We start from the raw sequence: 17,627 nt of genomic DNA, 5'->3' as shown, positions 1-17,627 counted from the left end.
ATGGAAGCCTCCTGGGCCTTAGGTGCGTTCACATGCAAACAGGATCTGCATGCCTTATCTGCTAATTTGGTCTACGGGTAAATTGTGCTTGTTCCTGCAGACTTAGTTTCTGAAGCTACCGCTCTGTCCGCCGTGACTCAGAGGCTTGACCTGTTTGTTTGAGTTCATCAGCAGGTTTGCCTCAGTTCTCAGATTCATGTGGCATGATGTGCTTTGCGGGATGTTAGGGCCACAGTATGACAGCCTTGATAGAATTTTAGAACGCAGCAACAAATGCCTGGTGTTGAAAACCGGAGAGAATTTGTTACTATGGACAGGGTCAAAGCTGCTCATATGGACACTTTTGTGCCATTGCTCAACCACCCCTACAAGAACGCCCCCTAGGCTGAGGATTCGCCTGATCGTTCGGCGCCCGGGACTGGTACTTGATTTCTGCGCCCTCCAATCCAGGTTGCAAGTCGCTGCCCCTTGACGTTGGAGTCGAATATTTACCTTTGGGAAACTTGTTTACGTGCATTGTGCACATGCACCTGGTTGGTGATTCTTAGTCATATTGTTGAAATCACTATCTGACCCCACTGCATGGGACTTGACGGATGCAATGACAAACGCGTGTAACTAGGCTTAAAAAAGCACAACTACATTTAAATACATACAAGAAGGTCTCAAAGTACTTCTCAAAAAAAAAACTGACAGTGACCACAATGTTTTTGTCCAAGGTAAGAAAAAACAATGTATTCCAAGAATTTGAATACTTAAGAATCACTCTTGACTCAAGTGTCTTTAAACAACAAATAAAAACACTGTCAAGAATTAGATTGAATTTGTCCAAATTTAGGTTCATTAGAAACAATCTAACTCCTTGTTACGGACGCGCCACGTAGCCCCTCTAAGGGACGGATCCTAGACGACCCAAAGTCAATTGTACATGAGAAACGAGAAACAAGCAGGGAGTGCGGGTTGGTTAGCCATATCATCGTCCAGGGGGCGTCCACACCAGCTCGTGAAAAGGGCGTGGGCATGGTCGGTCTGGCAGGCGTCCGCGCGAGCCAGAAACGAGACGAGGCTGTGGTCGGTCTGTAAAACTACAACTGTAAGTGAAACATGATATCCCACGACGCAGCGTGGCGTGGCGTCAAGTGACGTGAGCATGACAACGAATCGATCCGACCACGAGCAACACAACCCATATTCCTTAAGTAGCCCAGGAAAAGCTAATCACGTAATTGCACACAGCTGAAACAGAAAATGACATTACACCAGGAGGGGCAAACGAGCCAGTCCTGACACTCCTGAGTCAGCAAAACTGTTTTTCACACTATCATCTTATCACACATGACTTACTGTCTAACAAGTTGGTGATTAGCCTGCAACATAACACTAAAACCAATCTAAACCATTTAGAAGTGTGACATGCTAAAGTGTTTAAGTTATTAATGATTGCGTGTTGGGGATTACAACTAGTTTTGGGTGTTTATCAGTGTTCGATTATTGATTCCTTGATTCAAATTGCAAAAGTGACATGGTAAAGTCTGAATCGGTATTCGATTATTGATGTCTAGGTGCAGATAGCTTGGCAAACACAGGCGATTTCCCTCATTGCAGTAAAAGTTGGATTGAGGACAACAACTAATCACTGTGTGATTATTTCTCCCTGTGGTTCAAGGTATGCTGGTTGTTATAGAGGCAGATTGAGTATGTGGTTTGCAAGATACAGTGTTTAGCATGTGTGAAAGAAGAAAATGTTTAGTAAGGTTTATTTACTTTTGATGTGTGTGCGTGAATGTGCGAGTCTCAGGTAAAGCACTTGGGATAGCATTTAGCACGCTACCGTCAGCCGCCATTACCGTTAGCATTATATGCCGAGTGTCTGACGGTCGCAGGTAAAGAATTAGCCACGCACATGGAATAGCATTCAGCACACTACCCTCAGCCGCTATTATCGTTAGCATTTTAATGTGCAGAGTGTATGACGGTCAAAGCAAAGGAAGCTATGTTATTGAGATTTCATTGTTTACCCTGCTGAATAGTTAAGAAGGACTTCTCTAAGTTGTAAAAACAAAAGGTAACACAAGTTATGACCGTTTATGGAACGAGTGTAATTGTACATTTTGCTTTAGGTTCTAACGCGTTGTTTTTATATATATATATATATATATATATATATATATATATATATATATATATATATATATATATATATATATATATATATATATATATATATATATAAGTGAATATTTGACGAAAAAATGTGATCGCTGCCTAGAATTGTGTTACTGTGTGTGCATGCGTGTCTGTGTGTGCTGATTTGCATCTGTGTGTGTGTGTGTATGTCTCATTGTTTGTCTACAACCTGCACAAGGGACTAACGATCTTACCTATTTACGTACATATTCAATGATGCCGCCTGGTTGTTTAGAGGTTCACTCGTCTGACTTCGATGCGGGCAGGCATGGGTCCAGTTCCCGCTAATAGCGGTATGACTGTCAGTTTGGATGGTTATTTGTTACCCTGATTTGATTGCCAGCTCATTGCAGGGCACAAAGAAACAGAACCATTCACAATCATGGTCATACCTTAGAGTAATTTAGAGTGACAAGAGAGACAAGAACTGGTCATTCATAAACATATGGCAAGGGGAAGACAATGACTACATAGACACAGGGAGTGACGAGACAATCAGTAACAGGTGGGTTATATGTGAATTAAGAGAAATACCAGGGCTGAGCAACAACTGGTTAAATCAATGAGTAATCACAATGAAAAGGAAAATAAGGCAAGAATACAAAAATACCCAAACAAAATCCCAAAGGTATCCAAAATCAAACAGGTTCCTAACAATTCGCTCTTGTCAATAAAATACATCTGAACTCCTTTTCTCAAACTTCTTTGATGAAACTTTCTTCCATATTCTACAATTTCCAACTTCCAATTGTAGCATAACTTATTTTCAGCACCTCGTTAAAAAATCCAGACTTCAACCTGTCAATTCAATTTTCTGACACTCTACATAAGTCTCCTCCCGCCCCCAATTAATACTCCTCTTTCCTCACTACGTTGCTTCTACTTTTATTTCTTTTTTAAAATCCTATAATCTAATCTATCAACCATGAAAACCACAAATCTGCTTCTGTCCTGTTGCCATGGATTAAACTGACAACGAAGCAACAGGTTGCCCAAACCATTAGCAAACAAGCTTGATCTGAAATCTGTGTTGAAATGTGGATGATCAACGTGGCATGCAATCCATATTAGTTTTGGAACAGGGTTTGGCACCCTGCAGTTTGCAAGCCTCTTACCGGCAAATGCTTTATAAATGAGGATTACGTCTGTATTGACAATGAGCGACATTATACATCATACACAAATTTGAATGGCGAAAATAGTACTACCGTTAATAAAATTCCTGCCTTTATAATGGTTGGTCACTCACTTGAAATACTGTCTTTTATTTATGTTTTCTTTCACTGTGACAAATTGTAAAAGTGTTTTTTTCAACTCAATTAACAATATTCTTTCAGCTGAGACAGTAATGATTTTTTTTCATTCTCTCTTGTGTTGAGAAGTTAGTAAAAGAAGAATTGAAAAACGTTTGTATTTTCCTGACAAATTCAGTTTTTATCAGGGCTCAAGACCTCCAAAACTGGAAGAGCCATTAACCGAAGTATTCCCTCCATGCAACATCTGCTGCTCACTGCTTTTGCCAGCATTTTGTCAGCTATTCTCTTCCTCGGTCACAGTCTGCAGAAGTTCCCCATCTTGTGGAAGACTTCCTGTGTGTGGTTCAAGTTTTATCGAACTTTACAAGGTATTTTTCTTGAGTCTGTATCTGTTTTTGCTACCGCAACCAAGATGGCGTCATTTAAGTGGCAGCCGGTGGCGGTAGCTCCATCCACTCTTGTTCGTTTTTGTGTTTTTGCTGCTTTTCTGTCATAATGACTTGATTTGGTGATTCTTAATGATCCCATTTACTTTGATTTGCTTTCTACTTTGTGCTTTTGCTTTGATGTTCTGTATCTGCCTTCTCCCCTTCTTGCACCTGTGACAATGAAATTTCCCGAACACGGGATGAATAAAGTTATCCAATCCAATCCAATGTTGGTGACCAGTCGTGAAGCAGGTAAATAACTTTTTAAATTTATTTCAGTTGAAAATCAAATTATAACATTTATGGAGTTGGACAAAATTAGTACCGGTCTTGATCAAAACGATCATGAAGGAAACAGAAAGTCTGCTCGTTGATCCGAGTCCAGGAACTTGTCGAGTAAGAACTGAGTGGATAAAAAAAGGTATGGCAGATGAAAAATTAGCCAAGTTGGCTAGTATTTATCTTAAAATGCTGGTCCAATGTTTTGAACAGCTTTACATATTTCAAACACTATTTTTTTTGGGAATTAGTCATCTGCTATTTGGCCTAATTCTAGGGCAAAAAGGGATATAAACATTTCATGCCACCACTTAAAGACATAATTGTGGTACTCCGTAGCAACAGCTCTGGCTAGCGTAAGTAATTTAAAAACAAAAAATCACAGTCAACTAATTCCAGATTTTAAAAAGTAGATTGCATGTGGCGTCTTGTGTACCATAAGACTTAAAGAAAAAAAATCAGAGAGTACAATAAGCTCTGTCACCATACACTCAGTATTCTTGAAGCTACATGGCAGGATACAAAAACAGAATCAAAATGGCACATGTTTACCTCATGTTCTGTCAAGCAGTGAACGTATTTCAAACATACAAAAGGACAACAGGAGACAGTGTAACATCTAATCTCATTTTCTGAACCATTTTATCTTCCTATCCGAACTGACTGTGGGCCAGAGGCGTGGGACACCCTGAATCCGTGGCCAGCCGATCACAGGACGCAAAGAGACGGACAACCATGCACACTCACAGCCATACCTAGTGGCAATCTAGAGTGTCCAATCAGCCTACAATGCATGTGTTTGAAATGTGGGAAACTGAAGTAGCCGGAGGGAACCCACGCAGGCCAGGGGAGAACATGCAAACGGGTGCACATGACCTGCACTTGAACCCAGGACCCCAGAGCAGTGAGGCCGATGTGCTAACCACTCGCTCCACTGGGCTGGCCACAGTATAACATTTATTTAAATTATTTTATTTTATTTGTTGTTTTCAATTCAATCTTTTTACCCTTCAGATACACATTTTTCATTTCTGGATCCTATGCCCATAGTTATGCTATTTTTGAGTGTGGTCTTTACCCTTGCAATGTGCTGCTCCCTAGTTGTCGCATCCCAATCATTTCAATTGCATTGGTGTGGTTTTAAGGTTTTATTACTTGCTACTTTGCAACTCAAAAGCAATTTATATTCTTGCTCCAAAGCTACGAAATTGGTTAACTACAGAAGTTAGAGTGGCTAACTCAATAGAAATGTTAAAAACGTTTTAAAATTATTTTCATACATTAGTATTTATAAAATTACCTTTCTCTTTGAACCTAAACATTTGTAGAGGTGCTTTGAATGCTGAAACAGTCGTAAAGTTTTGGATAAAGAAATGAATTTGTAACAGTGATAAACAAGACTGTCGCAGGAGCAGTAAAATTTGAAGGTAATAATAATTTGCTACAATCAATGAAGGTTATCAATGTACATTAGTGCTGTGCCATCAGGGTCTTCAAAGCCTTCTGGGCTGGCCTAAGAAATATCTGAATCCCAGACTGATGTTAATATTATATTTTGTCCATCAATACTTATTAAATAATTCCAAATTTTCTGTTAGCTTCCTTTCTTTGCTTTTCTCCCTGGATATATATATATATATATATATATATATATATATATATATATATATATATATATATATATATATATATATATATATATATATATATATATATATATATATATATATATATATATATATATATATATATATATATATATATATATATATATATATATATATATATATATATATATATATATATATATATATATATATATATATATATATATATATATATATATATATATATATATATATATATATATATATATATATATATATATATATATATATATATATATATATATATATATATATATATATATATATATATATATATATATATGTATATATGTATATGTGTATATATATGTATATATATATGCTATCAACAGCATCCCCATAATTTAAATTGAGCGTCTCCAAAACATGTATTGGTTGCATGCAGGCGTAGCCCCCTCTTTCTGGTGAGTGGGTGTTTTTCATGGTGGGAGGAGGTAGGAGGAGGGTAGAGGCGAGAGAGTAGAGGGATGCAGGGATGCTGCTGAGTGAGTGAGAGCGGATGTTGGCTGCCTCACATCGCCGTCGTTGTTGTGGAGGGGGAGGGCAGAGCCTGACATCGTAGTGGGAGCGGTTTGCTCTCTGTCACACTCCCCTCCGAGGACAGAGGAAGATGAGGTGCTTATCTTCTTCTCCTTGCCAATCACATGCCAATTTACAGAGGATAAAATAACATTTATAAAAGCGTGAGTGAAGACAACAGGAGAAAGGAAACATGACTGGACTGATGTACATGGTTGCCTTGTGCGTGACTTATTGCGCCTTCCGTGGAGCATCTGCCGCCAACAACTGTGAGTAATTGACTTCCTTTAAGATAGGGGGGAAACAAAGGCTTCACCTGTGAGTTACACCTCCATTCCAAGTCCACCAAATTAAGTCTTTGATGTGGGCTACGGTGCCATTGTGTTGAGAGGATTATCCACAATACAGACTGATGCAGCAGAAGCAGGAAATCAACTTTAGAGAATCTCAAACACGGATAAGTTATTTTTAATAATGTGGGGTTTTAGTGACGATGACGATAGGGAAACAGGTGGAAGTCAAAATGTGGCCAAAGGAATGCTTGCACTTTGCAAAGCGATTAATGTGTTAAGATAGCCTGGGGGAGTTTGTATGTATGGTAAAGTGTATGTGTGTGTGGTAGGTCATTAAGGCTGTATTTGAGAGTCAATGTGTGCAGGCTCATGTTGAAAAAATGCTGAGTGGCCACAAACACTGCAGAAGGTTACTGCTATTGGTCGGTCTAATGATGCTCCCGCGGCAATGCCACTGTTTCCCGCTTTTATATATCGCACCTGCATGACTATGTTCTTTTTTATCCCTCACATTTTTAAACCAAGCTCAATTTTATTTGTCAGTCATTTGCCTTGCATTTCACTCATTTACACTCAGATCCACATGAAAATAATGGATCTCATAGAGTTAAGTAAACACTTATTTGCTGTTAATAAAAACAGTGCCGGGATGCATCACTGAAAACCTTAGCTTTTCTTTTTCTTAAAAAAAAAATCTCTGTGTGAAGAATTGGCTCATTAAATACACAGCAAGTACAGGCCCTAAAATGCATCATAAAACAAATCTGCTCCACCATACAATGCCTGCAAAAACGTATAAACCTTCATTACTTCTGTCAAAATGGTTATGTTGATAGTGTGTGCATGTTTGTTTGTGTGTGTGTGTGTGTGTGTGTGTGTGTGTGTGTGTGTGTGTGTACACGTGGTTCCCAGTAGCCAATACTCCAAAATGTGTTCTTTTTGCAAGTTTAGATAACATAATAATAATTCTTGTCAATCATTTTAAAATTTCAGATTAGGGTCTCTTTGCCTTCTCATAAACCACAGAAAAATATAGCAGGTAACATGTTTATCTTAGTTTTGATTAAAAGCGTGGAGAAGGTTAAAATAATGCAAAGCATACCAAGTCAGGTCAGGCACTTTATGAATTGGTAATTATCACACAAGTCTTATTTGATTTTAAAATGAGGCAGAATGTGTTTAAAATATTTTTTAAGTTTTTACAATATATCTTTTCGTTTTTACTCTTAACATGTAACATGATGGTGATGCATTGTAGTTTAACCTAGGACTGAATCTGTTAACGAACTGATTCAGTTCATTGGCCCACTCTCACTATTGCCTCCATGGCCCGAGATGGTCCTCAACCTCCTCCAGACCTCTTTGGTGTTGCCTCTCTGGAGTTGGTTCTCTAGCTTCCTCCTGTAAATGGTCTTTCCCTTCATTATCACTCTCTTCAGCTCCTTCTGGACCATTTTCAGACTCTCCTTCTCCCCAGACCTAAAATCCCTCTTTGTCTTGTTCAGGAGGGCCCTTAGATGCCTGGTGACCCACGTCTTATTGTTGGGGTAACAACGGACCTTCTTGGAGGGTATAATGTTCTCAACACAGAAGTTAATATAATCTGTGATTGCGGTGGGTGAACCTGTCGATCTCTTCCTCATGTGAATTGCACAGCACCTCCCAGTCAGTCATCTCGAAACAGTCCGACAGCACCATGCGTGTCTCCTTGGTTCATATTTATATGATCCTCGTGGTAGGTTTTATTTTCCTCACCATGGGGATGTAGGTGGGGATCAGATGGACCAGGTTGTGGTCTGAGCGGCCCAGTGGGGGCAGGGGGACTGAGCTGTATGCCTCCTTTGTTTTGGCATACAGCAGGTCTAGAGTTTTTTGTTCCCTGGTGTGGCACTTCACATACTGAGTGAAGGTGGTGAGAGTAGAAGCCAAGGGAGCATGGTAAAATCCACAGATATAAGAACGGGAGACTGGGGGTGTGACATCTGAAGCCGGCACACAGTAGCGTGGAGCAGCTCGCGAGCCACTGCCGCAGCTATTACGGTAACGTGCGAGAACTCCGGGGGATGTAAAACAGCCTGATGCTAACAGCTACTAGTTCGATATCTCGAGTGCAAAGTTGCTCCTTTACATTAATATGCCCGGGACTGCACCATCTACTATTAATAAGAACAGCTAGTCCCCCACCTTTCTTCCTACCGCTCACCTCAGCATCTCTGTCCGCTCTTACCAGCTGAAAGCCATCCGAGGAGATGAGAGTCTGGTATTAGCTCATTCAGCCAGGTGTCCGTGAAGCACATAACGCAGATTCTCTGATATTGTCGTTGTTGTTTGGTAAGCACCGTTAACTCTTCCATCTTATTGGGGAGATATCTTACGTTCCTCATAATAATAAATGGAATGCTGGGTCTGAAGCGTTGCTTTCTCTCCTGACATTTTCGTCCTGCTCAGCATCCTCTTCTCTTCCTCTTTAAGTCCGCGGGGTGGTCCAGGTCAAGGGGAATCCAGGTGTTGCGTAACGCTAACAGCTGATCCTTTGTGTAAAACAGTGTAGGCATGGCTGAGTGGGTCAAAAATGTATTGTCCAAAATTTGAAATTTGAATTTGAAAAGATAAACTAAACTAATGGATCAAAGATTGCCTCGCCGACAGCTTGAGTCTTGGAGTAGAGTCTTGAAAGTAAAGTTATAAAACATTAAATTATCGAATACAATATATTAAGTACAGTGACAAGTTAAATCTTAAGAGATAATAAAACGTATAAATAAAGGATAAAAAAAGCTGTAAAAAAGCTGTAAAAACACAGAATACCAGTTAGGGTTTAGGGAGCCACCGCAACAAGCAGCCGCTTTGAACGGCGCCTATGATGAATTTGTCTATTGATGCCCTTATAATACTTACCCTCGATTCAATCATCATTTTTGTCCGACAAATGTGGCTTATATGTGAGTAAATACGGTACATTGCTTGATTTCACACCGAGAGAAATCTCTCAATACAGCTGGTCTGTTTTGAGGTTTTTCAGTGTAATTGCAAAAAAAAAAAAAAAAAAAAAAACGTGTATTCGCCATAAGCAATTGAGTGTTATGAGCCAGTTTAAAATAATTTGGAAAAAAAACACAAAATAACAGTGTCTCAGGTAAAATTAACAATATACAATAATATGGACAACTAAAAGTGATATCTTCAAACTATTCCACAAATGGCCATAATGCTCCTGGAGTTCATTCCAACCAAAAAAGACCACATCGTTTCACGAATTTGGTGTTTTACAAATAAAATCAGGGGATTGCCGTCAGGTTCTGATTTTTTTAGCAGAAAAATGGTTAGACTGTCCGTGCTTGAACAGTTGTAACATGAACCAGGACCCAGAGCGGCCCTTGGGGACCATTTTGGAGATCCCTGGTTTAAAAGATGATTTTGTTCTTTGTCCAATATAACTTTTTTTGTACAGTCCTGCTCACTTCTTTACTTCACTTTTCTTCATTTGTTGCAAAATGCTTTAAAAATAAAAGCATATCACTTGCATTATGCATTTATAATCAGTTATCTTAACATTTGTGGCAAATCCTAAGTTATTGGCAAATAAATTCAGAGCACCCCGAAAAATATCTGACTCTAAAAAATAATTCTCACCATGAGTAACTCTAGTTCCACGGAAAGAATATCTCTTCACACTTAAATGACTGATTGGTTCCGGGGAATATGCTTCCACCAGAAGAGATTTGAACAGTCTGATGACTCACACTTGTTTGTTTTTTTGAAAACAAGCCATTGTTTTCTGCAATTCCCCAGCGTCATTAGTTTCCATACCTAGAAGTATTCTGTTGAAGGGAACAATGGCCCTCCAGATGACACAAGGCATGTCCACAAGATGTATTTATAGAAAATATTTTGATACAAATTTTGCAAAGATTTGAGGGATTGCGATATTTCCTAAGGCCACCCCCTCTGCGCGGAATCACAATTCACATCATTTCTAATAAACTCTGGGTTTGTAAAAAAAAAAAAAAAAAAGCACCTCGCCCATGATATAATCCAATTTGAAATTGTAATCTTGTCATGGGCTATTTCTTGCATTTTCTTTGGAGCAGAGATTCTTGAATTGTGGGTGTGGGGGATCAAAAGAGTAAAGTTGGTATGGCAGAAAAAATACATATAATTCTATGTTTAGCGACTGGCTGGCCACCGATTCAGGGTATCCCCCATCTGGTGCCAAAAGTATGCCTGGATATGGACAAGATTAGAGGGGCCTGTAAATGTCAACATGGCTAAACCTCAACCATGAGAGACAGAATTTTGAAAAAAAATCAAAAAAATAAAATTTGGGATTTAAAAAAAAAATTGGAAATCATGGTGGAAAATAAGTACTTGGTCAACACAAAAAGTTCATCTCAATACTTTTTATTACTACTGTAGTTGACCAAATACTTATTTCCCCCATCTTATTTGGAAATAATTCCTTTAAAATCAAACAATGAGATTTTCAGGTTTTTTTCCTCCACATTCTGTCTCTCTTGTTTGAGGTTTACCCATGTTGACAATTACAGGTTTCTCTAATCTTTTCAAGCAGAACTTGCAAAATTGGTGGGTGACTAAATACTTATTTGCCCCACTCTATGTAAACATGTAACATTTTAGCCGAGGGCTAATTTCCATCTTTAGTCTCTTATGCAACTTGATAAACAATGACACACTACACATATACACGTATACATAAACATACGAGTAACACAGTTTTAGACATTGTTGTGATCACAATTTTGTTCGTCTAACAGCCAAGCTTTATGATGATTGGCGAAGAGGTTCTGAGATAGAAGTTCCTACATGCTAATTGGAAATGAGTTCCAGGTATGTGAGACACAGACAGGGAAGGTGCTTTGGGAGCCCCTATTGATGTGTTGGATTCTTTTGTACAAAAACTTGCAGTGAAGGAAGAGGCATGTGATATAAGATTTTGTAAACTAAGGTGACATCTGAATATTTCACAGTATTGTCCCAGTCCAGTTATTTGTGTTTTTTTTTTAATATCTGACAGTGGTGGTGCGTTTTTGGTTTTCTATCCAATACTTTCAGAGCTTGCTCATAAACGGTTTCAATTGATTTCAGTGTTCTATTTCAGGTCGCTGACTGAGCTCGTTTTTACAATGAGCCATGACGCGGAAGACGTTCTTCTTCTTAATATCATTACTATTATGCGGCTGCACCATGGTCCTAAGCGGTATTGATGATAACTTAATGAATAAAATTGTGTAACGATTTGCTCCAGAAACAGAGTAACATTCAGAAACAGACTGTCTTCACCTTCGGGATTGTATTCCCACTCTGATGGTTGAACCAAATGGAACAATTTATTAATTTTAATTAGACCTTTTCGGACCTTATAAGGCCAGATGGATGCTGCCATTTTCATCCATACTTGTCAATCATACTTGGCAATTTCGCAATACAGGTGATACATTTCTCATTTTAAGGAGGCAATATACTAGAGTTATTGCCTCATGGTGTGTAGAGGTTCACTCGCCTGACGTTGGTGTGGGCAAATGCGGGTTCAATTCCCGCTGTTGGCGGGATGACTGTGAGTGCGGATGGTTTTGTTTGTTACATGGAGTTTGCATGTTCTTCCCGGGCTTGTCTGGGTTTTCTCCGGATACTCCGGTTTCCCTCCCCATCCCAAAAACATACATGTAGGCTTGTTGAGCACTCTAAGTTGACTCTAAATTGAGTGTTAGCATGAATGGTTGTCCGTCTCCTTGTGTCCTGCGTTTGGCAGGACACCAATTCAGGGTGTCCTCTGCCTGGTCCTCGAAGTTAGCTGGTATAGTCTCCAGCATCCCCTTCTACCCTTGTGAGGATAAGTGATTCAGAAAAGAAATGAAGAAATGAAAGTATTTTTTTTCACATAAAGATGTTCAAAATGTATTGTCTCTTGTCATGGAAAATAGTAAAATAGTATCGAAGGGAATGGTTATTTCCCTTAGTTCCCTTATTCCCCCTAATTACAATTAGTGAGATTATTTCTGTGATTGGCTGACCACCAGTTCAGGGTGTCCCCCGCCTGGCGCCTGAAATCAGCTGGGACAGGCTCCAGCACCCCCATATCCCTTATTAGAATAAGCGTTTACGAAAATGAGTGAATAAGATTATTTCCCCTTAAGGGAAAGCCAAGGGGAAAGGTATGTAATGGTCAAAATATTGCTGAAGGACTAAAATTAAACAAGAAAAAGAACAACAACAGAATATAGTTTTCCAATGCCTTCTTTGTTCTTTCTCCCTACTACTAAATCTCAAAAGCATGGCCTCTATGAATACTCCCAATGTGGCATCACATGTTATGTGATATGACATGTTGCTACATTGTTGATGTGTGGACAGCAACATGACTCCAGCTAAGGAGACACATTTGGCATAGAACTAGCCACTACTCGCTCATTTATGACAGATGGCTAGTTCTCAAATGCGAGTCGTGATGATGTCTGACACGACTCTGTTGTGATGAATCACCAATACCCACAAAAGATCTTTCCTCAGACTTACTGGGTGCAAAACAACACAGAAAGGAACGTTGAGGGTTGAAGTGGAAGGTTGAAAATGTGGCACGTCCTCTTTTTGCTATTTCTTCAATTTTGAGTGCTTACACAATAATGCTGGAAAAGAAAGCACTGCATACATCAGCGTCTGATAGAGCGGCAGATCATTAACACCCTTTTGGACTGACCTTTACTGTAAGTGACGAGGAGCCGGAGAGTTATTAGACTATGTAGTCAGTCAATAATTTTTCCGTTACTGTCCACTGAAGTGGAAATTGATTTCTGTTAGTTGGGCGGGGACACTGTCAAGACATGGTGTCTTAAGTTAACACATTAAGCAAACACTTTTAACAGGAAATGGAATTGGATTATTTTACATACATTTTTTTAAGGTAGATCTCCAGGTTGACTAGGTTGAACATATTATCAATTTGACTTTACAAAGCATGTTGCTGTGATAAAATAAGGACAAATTGTCAACATCTGCACCTTATTATCTTTTGCGTCACAGTAAAAACGGTATGACAATAGACGTAATTAAATATGAACAAGATAAATACAAGTCATACAAATTTCAGAAAATGCCTGAGGATATTATTGATTACTAACCTCAAAAGGTTAAATGCGACCTTTAAAAGGCCATTTACAACAGATCTATTGCCATCCATAATACAAAGTTGATTTAATGCATTCTAGATCTGCGACCCGTCTAGGGTGTGGTCTGTCTATCGCCTGAAGACAGTTGGGTTAGGCTCCAGCAACCTCCGCAACCCTTTCGAGAATGGGCGATATGGGAGATGAGTAAACGAATGAATGCATTCTAGATTTAATTTTCACTTTGTGGACCCCAAATTTAGTAACTACACAAAGTCATTGTTGTTGAAATTTCATGTAATAAATGGAAGTTTCATAGATGGTTAGACTTTTTGATTCCAAATTATTATTCACTACATCAATTAGAATGATATTTTCACTTGAAAGGAAACTTTGAGGCCAAGAATATGGCTATAGCATTAGGAACCCAGAAATGTATAACACGTAAACACATGAGTGTTTTTTTTCTCCATAATTTCATTATTTTTTTATGAGTGTTATTTATTTGGAAGTATAATTGGTATAACAATCAGCCCACACGAGTAGGATGAGACAACTGGAAAAATATCAACTTTTAAAAAAAGGAAACATGGATAGTTGTGTCTGGATTTATTCTTATTCATGTTTAATGATAAAAAGCTATTTGGATTAAATTATTTTCTTTAAAAAAAAAAAAAAATATATATATATATATAGATATATATATATATATATATATATATATATATATATATATATATATATATATATATATATATATATATATATATATATATATATATATATATATATATATATATATATATATATATATATATATATATATATATATATATATATATATATATATATATATATAGATAGATATAGGTGATCAGTCCACATATTTTCCTAAAAAGTGAACCCAATGGAATGACCTGTGCATCTTTTCCCAATTAATAGCCTCATTAAAATGAAAATAAAAGATATCTCGATCGGCAACTAATCTTCAGCCTGTCATCCCCCAGCAGACCTCCTCTCCTGCTTCCTTTTGTCAAATATATCACAAACCACATCCAGCAATCCTTTTGGCAGTCACACACAGTCACTTATAAGCTTTTTAGTACTTCAGTCAAACATCCTGCAGGCTTCCCAGAATGCTCAGTCCTGTCAAATGCGGGATCGGCTTGAGGAAAAATGAATTGAGACAGTTGAAAAGGCGGCATTTCTCAAATAAGATATATTGAAGCGTAAGTGCTTCCTTTAATTCTGCCGCTAATTGTCAGCCAATACCTCAGCTGGTTAACTTGAACAGAAGTCACCTAATGGCGAAGACTGATAGTTCAAGTAAAGTATCAAGTAGACCTTATCGATATCACGCGATGGTCTGGGGCAGGGGTGGCCAACCCGCGGCTCCCGAGCCGCATGCGGCTCTTTGCCCGGTTTCATGCGGCTCTTACGTCCATATCAAAGTTTCTATTTGTGTTTTATTTTTATTTGCGTGTGCGCTTCGCTTGAGTTCAATACGGTATTTTCTTACAATGCGCATGTGCTTGGGATGAAAATACCTCAAAGTTTCCCAGTAGGAGGAAGGTCATTTGAGTAAACGTTTTTAACAGAGTGGGAGAGCTCCCGTGAACCAGAAGCCACAATGAACGGCGTCGCGCACACAAAAAGTATCCCAAAGATCGAGCGTCGGCTGAAAAAGCCACACCCCCTGCGAGGCAGACCAATGGCGAGAGTGATCAGCCGGGAGCAGCCAATAGGAGAGCGAGGTGTACACCCACGTGGTGGGCGCGCTAGTTAAAAGCCATTCATAATAAATGACAGCTCATAAGGAGCGAAAGTTGCGCAAAAATAGGCTCTGATTTTATGCCAGAAGTCCCACTAAGTAACATGCATAGTAAAAGAAAAACGCTATTGTAAATTATTATATTTTTGTTTGTGGACATGGTTGAACTGAGAGTTTGTCTGTGTGAGACAGTGCACACAATGTTCATTGTTGATAATAGTGCTGTTAGTACTGTAGGAGTCAATTTATGTCATTACTTTGCTGGTGTGTTACATTTACAATAAATCAGGCTGAGCAAAGGTATGTGTGTGATGTGGCTCTTTGCGGTAACACAGTAAAAAATGTGGCTCTTGGTCTCTGACTGGTTGGCCACCCCTGGTCTGGGAGCTGCCATGTAATGCAATAGTGTGGGATACTTTTTGATATTATTGATGCTGTGGTTGGGGGGCCCACTGAGCACAAGGATGGTATCCTTATTTTCTGTAATTTCGATAAGTGTGGCTTCATTATCTTGATTTGTACAAGTAAGGTCAGATGAACAATTTTTGAGATTTGTGATATTGCCAAATCATTTTTGATTTCTTAGTTGCCTTTATTTACAATTCCCGTAATGTACAGTTTCTTCTTTAATTAACAAGTCATGCGCATGGTCAAATTGGAGTTGTGAGTGAGTAACATGAAGGAAAAATTATGCAAGAGCCAGACACGCAAATGTATATGATTGGTAAATACACTCACTAGCAAAGTTACACAAAGCTTATGCTCTAATGTATATCCTTTTCATGAATAGTATAATTACCTTGAAAAACAATAGATAGTGAAAATAATCGAACTGCAGTAGATGTAAGGATAAAGATCAAAACGGAAATTGCCGACAGAAGAAACGTGAGTAGAAATCTTTGTTTTTATGCCGTACCTGTTAAATGAGATGTCTTACACAAAGTTATGATCAAAACCAAACATTTGCAGCATTTCAAATTGAAACTATTGTATTGAAGGACTGAAAAGGGAAATAATGATTAAGATGAGGGGCTTCAAAACTGCTTGAAATGGAGAATATTTATTTGATACATACAACTACATTGAGTTAAAATCTTGGTCATAGAACAAGTCAAACTCAAGGCAAATCCCCAGTTTAATTGTAACCAAGATATTAATTATACTATTGTGAGGGGCGGCCCGGCGGCTGAGTGGTTAGCGCGTCTGGGGTCCTTGGTTCAAATCAAGGTCGGCCCACCTGTGTGGAGTTTGCATGGTCTCCCTGGGCCTGCGTAGGTTTTCTCCAGGTACTCTGGTTTCCTCCCACATTCCAAAAACATGTAGGGTAGGCTGATTGGATGCTCTTAATGTTCCCTTGCTAGTGCGATAGTGAATGGTTGTCCTTCTCCTAGTGCCCTGTAATTGGCTGGCCACCAAGTCAGAGCCATTTATTCAAAGTGTTCCCCACCTTTGGCCCGAAATCAGGTGGGCTATACTCCAGCACCCCCCGCAATCCTAAGGACAAAGGGGTTCAGGAAATGAATGAATGAATCTCTAATTATGGCCTTATTTTGGCAATTATCATTAATAACTGAAGAGAGGCACCATCACATGGAAACATTTAGATTTTTTCATTGGAGAGGTTTGCTCCCCACTATGTCTTTCTAGATTAGTATGTACTCACCTTTAAAGAGCTCCTTTAAGGTGTTCAGATTGTTGTCAGTAATGGATTAAGTGTCACAATGGTCTGGTGTGGATGGAAAGTAGAGAAAAGGTTGAGGAAAAACATGGTTCATTTAATCTAGCTACAGCACAAAAGGTTGTTCAATGTGGTGTACTGAATCAAGAAGCTAAAAAAAAGCCTTTGAGCTTTAGAAAATGCAGTTTCTTATTGGTGCTTTTTTAGTTTAATTAAAAAAAATATACCTATGGACGATACAAAAATGTTTTCTAATAATAATCATGATTATCATATTAGTATGATATGAAAAGTGAAGGACCACTTTTCAATGTATTTACTCAATAAACAAAGTGACTGACATTTCTAGCTGCAAAAAAAATCATCCATGCGTAACATCATCGCAAGAGTTACGGTGGTACTGGAGCCAAGCTTAGCATGGAATGAGC

At 38.6% G+C, this 17,627-nt stretch overlaps 1 protein-coding gene across 2 annotated transcripts in view; it reads left to right on the top strand.

The window, feature by feature from the left end:
• The first annotated feature begins 6,285 nt into the window (after positions 1-6,285).
• Positions 6,286-17,627, top strand: part of LOC144203873 (contactin-associated protein-like 5) — a 152,283-nt gene continuing 140,941 nt past the window's right edge. For both annotated transcript variants that reach the window (XM_077727429.1, XM_077727428.1), the window contains exon 1: positions 6,286-6,605. In XM_077727429.1, the coding sequence (XP_077583555.1) occupies positions 6,530-6,605 (76 nt within the window). In that variant the 5' untranslated portion in view covers positions 6,286-6,529. The remainder of the gene's footprint in view (positions 6,606-17,627) is intronic.

Source organism: Stigmatopora nigra, chromosome 11 (assembly GCF_051989575.1).
Source record: "Stigmatopora nigra isolate UIUO_SnigA chromosome 11, RoL_Snig_1.1, whole genome shotgun sequence".
In the NCBI taxonomy this organism is placed as follows: domain Eukaryota; kingdom Metazoa; phylum Chordata; class Actinopteri; order Syngnathiformes; family Syngnathidae; genus Stigmatopora; species Stigmatopora nigra.
Note: the sequence above shows the minus strand (reverse complement) of the source record. Positions and strands in the feature narration are given on the sequence as shown.